We start from the raw sequence: 14,018 nt of genomic DNA, 5'->3' as shown, positions 1-14,018 counted from the left end.
GCAGGTTTTATTAGAGTCATATGTGGTGATTGAGAGGACAAATATCCCTACGTTTCTTCATCAACAAAAGGAAGAGAGGGAGGCAAACACTGCGCTTGAGTCATCTCCCACCCTCACACTCTTCTCATGAGTCATGCACCGCCACACATGTGCAGAGGGTTAAGCATTAGAGAATCTCATTTCTGAAATATGCTCAGTGGTACAAGTGATAATTTGAAGAGACACATTTTCCAAATTAAATAATAAAGAAAAAAATCAGAAACTTGTCTACAGGAGATGAATGACATTTGCCTCTCTGGGTTTAAGGCAGAGCTAATCCTAATATATGTATCCATTTTCTTTGAAGGTCACACTGCTTAATTAAGACTATGGTCAGAAGTTATGTTTGCCACTGTACATACTGGCAACACTATTATGTAGTGTGCACATATTGAAATTTAAATATATATTCATTTTTTGTCATTAATGATATAACTGGAAAATATTGAAGTCTTAAAGCATTAGGCAGAGAAGTGATTCAGTTTAGATTTTTTTTTATTATTTCTTTATACCATATTGCATTTCTGGTTAATTTAAGCATTGTCATAGTTTATGGACAAAGTCCTACAACAAATGTTGCTAAACATGTTGTTGTTTTAACTGAAACAAGTATTTGCAGTTTCTTCCTTTTATCTTATTTGGTGACTGTATTGGAAGACTCAAACTCATCAGTCTTCACTAGAAGAAAAAATGTTTAAATGAAATAACTTTGGTAGGATTTGTGTAAATATGCCCATGTGAAGAGTTCCTTCTGTCTGACAACAGTATCTCTCACAGAGGGAGCTCTTGAGCTACAAATGGCAACAGAACACCATGTGACAGGAGGGGAAAGGGAGAGTCTGAGAAAACAAGAGAGCAAAAAGTGACAAAGACACAGAGTGAGGGAAAGACAAGAACAGCTAACAAAGATGTTTGGAAGTGAATAGGTAATACAGCAAAAAAAGGGGGGGATGAAGACTTTGCAATCAAGGCACCTACTGTACCTCACTTATTCCCAGCCAGTTGACCTTGACGCTGTTTTTAATGAAAATCCACCCACCACCAGTGTCCCAATGAGAATACTCAAAAGTGTTCTTTTTTTCTCAGAGTGAAAATGCATAAACATGATAAATCATTTTAACTTTAAAAAATAAAGTTCTCAGAGGTTAAAATTGCACTGTGTGTATTATACAGAGTAGTGTACCTGTAAGTCAAGTATAAAAGGTTGTCTTGCAGGTGAGGTGATCTTGTTGAGCTGAGGTATTTCCAGAAAGCGGGGTATCATATTGAGTTGGGTGTCCACTCCTCAAACTAACCACTAAACTAGAAGTCTATGAACTGGTTGTGGTTGAACTCTAATTGTTGTCTTAATGAATTGTACTTTTTAGTTTTTAAACTGCAGTGAAGATCCCCAAGTGTGTTTTAATCATATTTGGTGCATATATAAGGACATAAGTTTTAAATCTTCTCCACTACTAAGGGCAAACAAGAATTTATAAATAGACACACAGATGGATTAATAACATTTAATCAATGAATAAATCCAGTCCACATGTTTGAATGTAGCCATAGTTTCTGGTTTCCTTTGTATAAACACTGCTGTGGTCAACTTCAGGTCAGTTATGATGGATTAAGGGTGACAAGTTTTCATGGTGAAACCTGGTATCTTAATCCACAGAGAATTATCACCCAGCTCTGTGGTTTCCCTTATTGAGCTTTTTTAAACTTATTGTTTTGGTATTCTTTGAAAACTCTCATCAGCCTTGTTCATCAGCAGCAGCTGGCAGCTCTTAACCCACTGTCCAATACCCTTCCCAGCACCAAACTTCAGACTTGCCAAAATAAGCCACTAGCTGGTAAACATAGTTCACAACATAGCAGATCATCTAACAAGCTAAAGGGCTATATATTTTTCCTGGGAGTTTGTCAAGACTAAAACAGGGCTAAAAGGACAATATTACACTTGTGAATAACAAGTGAAGTTTTAAATACATCATATTTAGAGAATACAGAATTTAGGCTATGGCACAAAACTGTAGAACTCTCAAGAGTGTTTTACAAAGAAGGAGTGTGATATTATTGTCAATCACAAATTATAAACTAGAGAGATAAACTTGAGAATGACACCTTTTTTACTGCTCCTGCAAAGCAGACCCAGTCAACACTGCACTTTACATCAACCATATTTTAGCTCCTTGCATCATGGCTGTTTACAAGAATCCACCGTATGGTTTTCTTTTTGTTTGTTTTCATACAAAACTTTTTCTTTGCTGTTTTGCTGATGAAGTTGATCCTTAAAGAGATTTAGTACACAGTATTTTTAACCCTCTCATGTTTGGCTACGTGTTTGACATACAAATGAGGATCATGGCAGGTCAAAGATGTTTAAATTTGAATTCAGAGCAATCGTACAATTTTGTGTGCGCCCTCAGGCTTACACCCTGGTAATGGCTGCTTGCAGCGGCTGCATATTAATTGATGTTGTTATACTTAATTTTAAATAATGATAATTTTTTACATCATCATGCTTAGTATTCTATGAATGTTCCATTTCTTGGCCCTGTATTTTACAGATCTCAGGCCAGTCAATAAGTCAAGTAAGGTTTTGGGTCTCTTGGATCTAGAAATGTCAAGTGAAGTGTGTCCCTTAGAGGTGTCAGGTGAAATAGCTACGGCTATGAGATAAGGTGCAACTTTGAAGTTGTGAATGAGGTTAGAGGCATGAGTCAACCTCTGCAGGCTATTATGATCACCACACGCCCATCTTACAGTATCTCTCCCGTCTACTACACTCACACAAATCATCTCAGTCTCTGCGAGACTGTGTGAATGGAGATAATATATGATAATTATTAAATAAATGCAGTTTCCTCTGCCATTTAGGCACTGAACAATCACTAGCAAACTGTAATTAATTAGCTGTTGTACTTGCATGTGTGGCTTTCACAAAGATATCTGAGAACCATGCATCTGTTAATTTACCTTGATGAGGACAGAGCTGGGTTTTTACTCAAAAATATCCTCCAGCTAGCCATCTATTTCACTCACTCACAACAGCTCACTAATCTCAATAACCAAGCCAGCACTTTCATTGGTATGTGCAAACACGCATCAAAACAGACAACACATACTCCTCAGGCTGTGGTCACTCATCTCCCATTGGTGTCTTTCATTCACCAAGTGCCTTGCCAGGGAAGAAAAAAAAAAGAAAAAAACAGGCTCCAAAAACACCTAGTTGTTTACTCCTAACTCATACCTTTCTGTTGTTTGTGTGACATCAGAAATGTATCATAACAATATCACAGTAAAATATGTCATGGCAAAGAGAGATGACTATCTTCAAATAAGTACAGGCATTTAGGTGGTTGACTGTCAGGAGAGGGGAGGTAAACCACAGTGCCCCTGTGAGTTCCTTATTCTTTTTATTGCAGAGGGCAGAGACTCACATATAGCACCAGCACATCACCCTGACTGATTTCCTCAGCATTTCCTAGGGAATTGTCATCACCCCAGGTCAATGTCTAAACTTTCCCATGCATCAAAATATATTGTAATTGACTCCATTTGTAATTCCTCCAGAGATCTGGCACTGGGCTGTAGCTCTGATGGCTGCCAAAAGCAATAAAGTCTCACAGACATGACCCCCATTGTAAACAAACCTCCTTCCAGAGTGTGAGGTACAGTAAAGTGTGTTTTTTTGGTGTCTGGCTGTACTTTCGCTCTTTGGCTCCAGCCCACACTTACATTCATATGCTGTAATTTTAGAATGATGTCTCATGTCATGCTTTTTTTAAAAAAAATAAATGCTCATGTTAATGCTAATGTGCTCCACTTCTTTCCATTATAGTTCTTGATGTTTTAAAATACTGGATGATCCGATGGTGCATAGTTTTTATAGATATTAATATTGGTTGGGTGGAGATATAGTAAATACTGCATTGCACCGTATTCTGCATTATAGATATACTACAATGCAGTGTGCTGTAACTGTAATAATTAATGGCACAGTAATTAATATAATAGCACTGCTAATGTGCTGTAAGTAATGTTTGTGTTCTGCTGTGGTATAAAGGGACCTAATCAATTGTCACTCAACTTTTCTATCAGTGCTGCATTAAATTAAATATACATTTATATATATTATATTTATATTTATAACTTAATGTTTTATCATATCATTTGATACAGTTTTGTCTCTAATATTAATTGCATCTTGGTTTACTGAAAAGACTGGAGTTTGTGGTCATAGCTGCCATAGGCATTTGCAGATTAACCGTTACATATTTCAGCCTTATGGTTTTGCTTTTGGGGGAGCCATCAGTCCTAATCAGAATAAATCCTTCATTATGATAACAGTTCTGTTACACAGAGGGCTTAAGGAAAATGCAAATTAAAAGAGGAAATAGAGCAAAAGTAAAAGGGATTTACCCTTTTATGTGCACACAATTAGCACAACATTGATGGGAAATTGCAATTCTGATTGTTTGTGCACAGTGTGAATTTGTGTTCTCTAAGTGAAATTAATTTCATTGTCTACCAATGACATTGTCTATTTTCTGGTATTATGTAATCATCTTATTTCTTATTATTTACAAAAAGATAAGTAACTTATTTTTTTCCAAACAAAGCACAGCGCTGAAAATAAAAACAATCTGATAGAATTTCTGCCTGATAATTGAAATCTGTGCCACAAGGTTTCCTCCATCTCTTTGTTTATACTGTCCATTAAATATCTTCATTTGGCACTTCCTTCTGCCCGCCGTTTTTAACATCACATGAGCTGAGGTAATCAGAAAGAACAATGTGACTGCTTTGTCACAGCAACAATATCACTTTCACTCCTGCAACTGGAGCTGCTTTGATTCCTGCTGAAAGGGGAACACATAGAGTTGTGTTTATCCTTTTGTCTCTTTCCTCTGCTGTACTCTAGTCTGCCACCCACTTCATCTCCTATTCACTTTCAGGTGCCACCGATGACTAAATGAAAAAAGACAAAGCATGATTTTTTATTGGGAGGAAAATATAATTCAGTGTCATTTTAAAGGGGCGTGGAGTTATTTAGAATAACTTTAATTCAAACCAAATGTTCTTAATATAGATTCGTTATTATCTTGGTTCCATGATGCTGATCAATAGCCGGTTTTACCCTGATGTGATGAATATGCCTTGCAGCTGACATTATGTTTATCCGGTCATGTGTAGAGTCCCCTCAAGGTCGTTCACTCTATACACTGTTGTATATGCAAAGAGGTTTTGAGAGGGGGTTTGATAGAGATAACAAACTGGGGTAAGGTTACTTCTTCAGGCTCTTATATGTTTAACATCTATAATCCTTAGAGCTTGGAAGACCTTGTATATATGATTGAAGTGATGATATTATCATGTCCATATACCTTTATATAGAGAGAGATAATGTCATAATGTAAATAATGTAAAGACTTATTTTATCTACTATTACTTATATATATGTAAATTTCCCCATTGTGGGACTAATAAAGGATTAACTTATCTATCTTATCTTATACTGAAGAAATTGGTTCATTATTTTATTTTATTTTATTTTTCCTTTCTTTCCCCGCTTTGATACACTAAATTGTCACAGAGCTTTGGCTTTAAATCATGTATAAATGTCCTTATTATGCAAGATGAACTAAATCTAGTCATTATGGCTTCAATTTCCAGTGATAATTCTATGTCCATATGACTGAGCCAATCAACCTTCTCTTTAACCACGCTTCATGAATGTTAACAGCAAAAACAGCACATTTTTTGGGTGGTCCACAACTATGTTTAGTATGTTAACTTCATCATAAATCAAGTTCTTCACAGATGTGTTTAATAAACATATCATCCTGAAACATGATTTCTAAAACAGGAAAGACATACTGTGTATATTGAGCATATTTCTATATTTCTATCTATGTCTATGCATCTCTTCTGTTTGTCTCTCCTCCTCACCTCCCTTTCTACACACCCACAAACATACTTTACTTGGCTAAGGTGATGAATGCATTTATGAACGACCTTCTCTTCTGGTTTTATGTTGCATTTGTCTTTGTTTTCACAAGTGTGTAAATTATTTAAAACTTGATCTTTTATGCTACGTTGGCAGCAACGTTGAAAATAAATCTCAATTTCCTTTGTAACCTTTGGCGGCATCGCAAGAGCACTGGATGAAAGATTGGTATTATTTGTCTATAAATCAAAATGAAAATTGCCCCCTTCTACAAATGACTGAATATAAAGTTGACATCTTCACATTATAGCAGTTGATTTGGTATTGTGAGCTACACAGTATTTTTCCCTGGCAGTTTATTTGAAAGAAACAGGGCAAAGCTAAATGAAATACTTTTTGTCTGTCTTTTGTTCATGGGAATGAGTAACGCGTCAAAGGCCAGTATTGTAGAGCTTATATCAGTAACTGAAGGATGTTGACCACGAAGGGGTTTTTCATACCGCCTGTGTTATTCACATAAGATAACTTTTTGTCTTTCAAATAGCTTTTGTCTTTGCTGTACTCTTTCATGTCCTGCATGCGTCACTCAACCTTATTTGTTTTGCTTGACAAGAGCATAGCCAACTAATAAATACAGCGGGCAACTTAAAGATTTTTTTTCTTCTTTTAAGATGCTACCTGAGAAAAAATTGTGTACATGTGTCTGACTTACAGTCTTGAAGATTTATTTTTCTGTGTTATTGAAAGACACTTTCAGGCCTTGCTAACAGCAGGCATTAGAATAATTTTACATGTTTCAGAAATCCTCTCTGTCTGAAAAGATGGAATATACAACCCCCTCTATCCCCTCTGTTTCTCCTCTGATCCACTTGAAATGTGTGTTCAGAAGATATCAGTGTTGCCATGCTTTGTCCCCTGAAAATAGCTGCATTATTTTTGTGGTAATTTTACTAATGATATCCCAAAAGAATCTGTGCTAGATTCTGTAGACACTAGATTATTAGAGCGAAGAAGAGTAGTCTTATCAATGTATAAGCATTTCTAAAAAGCATAACGTTGCCTGTAGAATCAAACAGTAAATAGATACGTTTGTTCAATAAGAAGACCAGAACACTATATATCACTTCAGCTGCCACAGTTATGTGTGCCAGTTTGTCTCAAGGATAAGTAATTCCCATGTAAGCAATAGTCAGTATTGTAGTCCCATGGCTTCACTCTGATCCTGTAAATGGCTCCCCTGAAACACCATCACAGTCAGCTTGAGCCACTATTTCTTGGCTATCATGGTTACTATGATCAGTGTTGCAGCCAAATTATTACCCAATACTATCATTCATGCCACAAGCAGCTATCATAAGCCACATTGAATGACAAAGACCTTCCCATGGCGCGATACAGTCATGTGAATTTAATTGTTTCTTTTCTTGCATCCACCTCCCATGCTGTTCATTTTCCTTTTTCACCATTAGTGTGGCTGAGATCACAATGACAAGACTATGTGGATCTCAGAGGTCCTATCAGTGGAGGAACAGGCTATGTGATAGTGTGGTTTTCTCACTGTCATCCCCAGGAGTCAGTTCTGTGAGAATTGAGGAGGAGGAATTGCGAATCTCCCAGTCACTGGATCTGTCCAGCCAGCCAGCTAGCTGAAAAGTCTAATAATGATGGTGACCTCAACCCATACTCTTATAGTATTGCTTCTAGACTGATCACAGCAGGCAATTTGTGTGCATCTGTGAATGTGTGTGAGGGGGTTTTCCAGTGGGAATGCACTTTAGATACCTTTGTATTTGGGTTGATGGTTGTTTCAGTGTGCTGGTTACGTGATCCACCATCTTGTCATCCATCCTTATTGTTAGAAAATGAGGAAAAAGAGCAGATCCAAGCGATGGAATTGCTGTAAAGCAAGACAAGGCTGACTCTTGTGTCACAGAGGCCACATCTCTTGACATCTTGTCCATTATCCCACTCCTCACTACAGTCTAGTGAATGGACTAACCTTGCAGATGTGGAGGGTGGTGTAGGATAAATAATAGAAGTTGTTAAAGAGGACTGTCCTTATAGGTGCCTGCCTATTTTGGTTATCAATTAGTTTTTCAACGAGTCACAATGACTGCTGCAAATTGGGATGTCAGTCATGTTGATTGGCCAAAGGCTGGACATTCAACATTTGTTCATTCATTCATATGTCACTTGCAGTTTCATAGACAGAAGTTATTTAAGGTACATGTCAAAACAAGATCACTCATAACCCTTGCTGATGAATGGACTAGATCATTCACACAGCAGGGCATGATTTCTATTCTTTGTTTCTGACCCCCCCCCCCTGCCAAGGATGTTATCTGTGTGAATACCAGTACAATACATGTACTGGTCCAACATTCGAGTTTCAAATGAATGTAGCTCCTGACTCACAAAGATGAAAGTATTAAGGATATTCTGGTGACCTTGAGACCTATCACCTAGCTTTGTCAGGGCAAGGATCCACCTGGGTTTGAAATGGTGTTTGGAGTCAGTGTGAAGGCATCACTCTTCATCTTTCAGGCCAAACTCTAGCTACTCTTGTATAACTACTCATCTCCACAGTACACTGCAATGTTGGCTTTGAACATAATTAGGGTTTGTAAAGGAGTTTATTAGACTCTGGTAGTGGTCTGCCCTCTGTTTAACATTTTTTTTGGGGGGGGTTATTGTTATTTAAGATTGATAATCTTTTACAACTAACTAGGCAATTTAAACTGAAAATAAATTTTGTGTTATTGTAAAAAAAAAAAAAAAAAACACAAAAACAACAAAAACATACTTTCAATCAAATACACTGTATACTAAATTCATGGAACTGACAAAGCCTTTGAAATTAAATTAATTGTATGACTGCAATTCACATATTCATAATATGAAGACTTATATTCAGAGGGATCAAGGTATGTGTTCTAGTACTTCATATAACTTTAAATGAATGGGTTTTTTTCTCTTCTTTTTCAGCCATTTGAAACTTTATGTATGTGTATGTGTTTATGCAAGAGATTGCATGTGTCAATAAGACTAAACCCTTAACAGCAACCTAAACATGGTACTGCATCCATGCTTCTGTCCCATCTGATCCCTTAAGACGGTACTTGCTGTTTGAAGTCTCTACTTGAAAGGTCTGATCTGAATACTGTGGATTCCACAGCAACTCTGCAAACAGTGATTACAGACTGATTGATGAGCCACTGTAGACACACACCCACAATGTACACACACACATTCACATGTGCTTGCTTTCTAGGCCACACACAAATGGATTATGTAGGAGTCAGTATGTCACAACATACATGGTGTAACTCAGTCATAGCTGGTTTTCATTTAAACTTCACCAAAGTTTTCCGGTATCTTTGTTTTTTTTTTATGTCCCATTAATGGAAACATTTTAATAAACTCAGTATGAGTCAGATTTTTGTTACTAACCAATTCATTGTGAATGTTTTTTTGCATTTTTCCATAGTGTCAGCTGAGATCTTAAAGAGCAGTTTGACCACCATGGAACGTCACATTCAGAGACTTGAGAACGACATCGAGAACTTCCCCAAAACAGACGACCAGCAAGATAAGTTTGTTGAAAAGATGTCGATATCCTTTTTAATGTGATCATTTTCACCCCTCACATAGGTTTATACTTACATTTCCCTCCCAAAAACATATGTATTCAGGTATGATAGTACATTGTATGTTCCATTTTGTCTGTGGCAGTGGCAAAGGTTTGTGCTGTTTGTGTTGTGCCTGGCATTGGGTAAGCAGTTTAAGTCACTTGGTGTGATAGGTGGCACCCAAGGGAACTTAGGGAATGGATCTGGCTGCCTCGCTACGAGATGTTGATCAGATCTCCCTCTTCACTCCTCCCAGGGTCCCAAGAGTGAAATCATGCCTGTGGCTATTTTTACTGCACTCTGCCACCGCTGCCTGTCCCCTGGGGCACTCTAATAGGGGCTCTAGCCCCTCACACCAACTTATCGCCTATCCCTGATTTCATCTCCTGACCGGCCACGAGCCTCTCCACACAACCATCCGCTCACTATCTTCTCTCATGGCACCTCTCCTGTTTTGATAACAGAGTGTTTCACTTAAATCCAGGCATCTCTGCTCCCAAATTGAATTAGCCATGTCTCTGCACTTTCTTGAATGTCCTTTCTGAGAGGAAAGGTCCTCACCATATAGGTTTGATCAATGGTAGAAATCAAGTCTGTTGTCAATACCCTGAGGCTAGAGTGCCTTTCATGAGAAAAAAAACAGTAAAGCAGTCAGCAGTATCTTATTTGTTTGTTTCTAGCATTACAAAGAAAAGAAAGAATTACTCAAGTGTAAGTGAGTAGGTGTTTCCATATGTTAGGCTCTCACATGTAAGACAGCATTTAACCTAATTTTTGCTTCCTTTTGTCTGAGATGATTAAGGCTGACTTTGCACATTGGGTGGTATAAGCGTAACAGCCTCCTAACATGTTAACAATCTGCTCCCAGTCAAAGAAGGGCACTTAAATTTTGTGTAATTACAAAAACTGAAGCAGGGACCTCCCTGGCGGCAGCTTGGAGGCAGAGCAGGCAGGCAAGAAAGCTGCTCTGCCCCTCGATGTCAGTATTGATTCTCAGGGTCCTTTGAGAACCAGAGGCTTGAGTGAGAGGAAATGGAGAAGTGTAGATATACTGCAGCATGGCTCTCCCTGGCTGTCTGGAGTTCCTCCCCAGAGAGTGGCAGAAAGAAGCTGGCTGGCCATGACCTAAAACACCCCACTTCCTCCCCTCTTGCCTTCCCCCCACCTCACCTGATTGAGTTTTGGTGCCAGGAAGGAGGCTTAGTGGGATTTAATCAGATCTATTTTGGTCCTTGCCTTATTTAAAGTAGGCACCAGTAGGAAGGCACTGACAATCACATTCATTCTTTATAAGTGTTGTGTTCCATTTTGGAGGGTTTTCATAATGGTTAATGGTAGAATAGTTTCCTTCCTCTTGTTTTTGCAAGTTGCAGAATTGCTATAGTTATACATATTTTTTTTATCATAATTTTCACTGTGCTATTTTTTGGAATGCGTGACACATTGAGGCACAGAAAGAAGTCAAATGATGAAAAGTGCATGCTCGTTTGTTCTTTCAGTTAGCTCCCTGGAGTGTTTGATCTGCATTTCATCTCCTGTGTATAATAAAGTGATACAATTAATAATAATACAATCATAATAACAAGATGTCAGGAAGGATTTATTTCTACTATGTGGGAGAAATTTGATGCAGATTTTTTTTTGTCCCATGTATCAGAAAACCAAGGTGTTTTGTCTTAATTTCCCTAGTGCAGTACATAATTATAGGACACCAAAAGTATGCAATTGCATTCTGCTCAGTGCCTTTGGAGAAGCTGTGGGTCTGTTTGTTGCAGTAGGACATATATGTATGTCTCAATTTAACCCACTTCTCTGAAGTCTCACCCAGATAAATATTTCCTACCACTCCTAAGATATCAAATGTCGGGCTGTTTTTTGTGAAAGTGAGCTTGGTGATGGAAATTAAACCACATACACATGGAGGAAACAGAGAGATAAAGAGATAGACAGCAAAGGCTGTGCTTGATTTGCTGAGGTTTTTGGTACCAGTGTTTGCAATGAGCTTAGGTAGCACTCTAATCTGTGTTGCACAGCTAAGTGTTGGAACAAGGACAGTGTGAAATACAGTGCTGTATATTTTGGGTTGACATTTCCTTTGGTACACATAAAATAGTAGAGTCAAGGCAAACATACCTTTTTAAACTTTTCCCTGGGATTAAAAAAAAGGATGTTGGTTCCTTGAAGCATGACAGATGGAAGAACAACAACAGCTAAAAGTCATGCATTTGATGCTTGAGCAACCCTGAAAAAGTTAAGTGAAGCTCTGTTGTCTTGACTGTTGGGCACTGTGATGAATGAGTCAGTCTGTGTTTGTATGTGTGTGCTTCTGTGTGTGTTGCAGAAAGAGAGAGAGGAAGAGAAGGGGAGAGAGAGTAATTTACAGTGTATGTGTAGGTGAGTACATGTGCCTCTGTTTCATTGTGACTCTTGTCAGCTTTTTCCTGAGATTAATTTCAGGAGGCCATGGTCACTGCAAGGTATTTTAAATGTAATATGTGCCCCAAAGCAGCATAGTTTTAATTAAACCTTCAACAATAAATTATGTTTTGTTTTTTTCACCATGCATGATTAGTGTTCCTAATTTGTTTAGGCTTCAGAAATTTCAGGTTTTACCCATTAATATGATAAATTTCTCGTGCAAACAATTTTTGAGAATCTGTCATCTTTATCAGTCATCTGATGTGTTCACCTTTCAGACGAAATCAGTCCATGACATAATATGTGAAGAAATTCACATATTAGATCAGTAGCAGTAATGAAGAGAAAGAAAGAAAGAAATATGGAAAGAAGAAAATTCAGAAAGAAGAAATACAGAATGAAAGAAATGCAGAAAAAGCAGAAAAAAGAAGAAGGAATGAGAGAGAAAGAGAGAGAGTAGAGCTTAGTGGAAGCACTTCATTTGGCTTTATTGATACATTTTTCTCTTTCCATTACTGTAATGTATGCAAATGACTGAATGGGGTGTTTGTTCAGCAGTTTAGTGATCTCTATCTGTCAGAAGTAATGGGAGCCCACAAAGGCTGTAGAGTTGAGGCACAAGCCCCCAGAGAGCCCTATTTCACTAGAGAGGCTGTGGCTATCACATGCACACACACGCTCACACGCACACCCACCCATTTCCTGTTGCTGCTGGATATGATAAAGTAGAGGTGGGGGCTTAGAGTGGGACTCTGCATACTGGAATATTAATGGTAGTGAGGTGGCTCGATAGGCGTGATGAGAGACTGGACTGAACCTTGATGGATGCCTGGACATGTCCAATACATCTCCCCCACTCCGCTGTGCTCAGTGCCTTAACCCAACCCAGTGATATTTAGCTTAATCTTTTATTTCCCAGAAGGCCACAGTCAGAGCACATCACTCTTAACCTGTCTCAATTTTTTCCTCTCAGAGTAGTGTAATGCCAGTAAGACAGTTTCACAAAAATAAAAATTGACTAATTTTAGATTTGAAATATTTGCCACTATACCCTTGAGCTAACACCATAGCAAAGAGTAGTGTTTCCATGGTAGCAATCAGTGACACCTCCTGAAAATTTGCACCAGCTGACAAAAAAGAGGAAACTATTAAGCTTTGTGGATGCTAGCAGTATGTGTCTTTAACATTTCTTTGTGGTTACCTTTTTGTCTAAGGTTTTGTTGTTGTTGTTGTGAGTCTCCTGGTTAGTTCTTGCCGTCTTTTTACAAATAATATTTCTGTGTGTGTTGTGCATGCATATTTGTGTGTCTGTGTTTGTGTGGCATTGTTACAGTCATTCAATCCCCAATAAAATGTCCTTGTAGCTGCTGAATTCTTCCACAACGCTGAGTGAATAGAGCTGAGTGGCTTGAAGCCACTGCTCATGGCCATGTTTTTAGTTTCAAAATAGTTATAATTTACCCAGAATTCCTTGCGAATTAGTCCTTAAGATAGTCACGGACTAGATAGTATTGTCCAACAGATGAGCTCTGATATCTTTCTGGAGTCTCTATGTTAAATCAAAGTCACAAAACAGTCTCTTTGGCCCAAGGGGGTATTTATTTTCTATCATTGTTTTTTCCTATAATAAGTTATGTACTCAATTACCTGGTGATAATTCTGATTCCTAGCATTTTCTATCATAGTGACAGCTTCCTTGACAATATCCAGCCAATATAAAGAACCTGCTTCTATCATATTGGCAATTTCCTTGACAATTTCCAGTCAGTATAAAGAAGCAGGTGTTCAAGCAGCAATACAGATCTAGAGTGGTTATTGATACCTGTTGTTGAATAGGCAGCCTCCAGTCCTGGAATCCTACAAAGCTCACACACCTAATAGTGCTAGTTTCTCAGACCAATTTAGCCCTCCCACACAAGGTCAGCCCAGACACACTTTTTCCCGCCCCAGGGCTAGCCGGTAATACCACCTTTGTGGCTTAAAAATTGACAGATGTA

At 38.1% G+C, this 14,018-nt stretch overlaps 1 protein-coding gene across 1 annotated transcript in view; it reads left to right on the top strand.

The window, feature by feature from the left end:
• diaph2 (diaphanous-related formin 2) overlaps positions 1 to 14,018 on the top strand; it is a 344,139-nt gene that overhangs the window by 239,041 nt on the left and 91,080 nt on the right. The window contains 1 exon segment of the mRNA XM_051072493.1: positions 9,462 to 9,586. Coding sequence (XP_050928450.1) covers positions 9,462 to 9,586 — 125 coding nt within the window.

This window comes from Lates calcarifer, linkage group LG8 (assembly GCF_001640805.2).
Source record: "Lates calcarifer isolate ASB-BC8 linkage group LG8, TLL_Latcal_v3, whole genome shotgun sequence".
Taxonomy (NCBI): domain Eukaryota; kingdom Metazoa; phylum Chordata; class Actinopteri; family Centropomidae; genus Lates; species Lates calcarifer.
The sequence above is the reverse complement of the archived record's forward strand: the minus strand, read 5'-3'. Positions and strand labels throughout refer to the sequence as shown.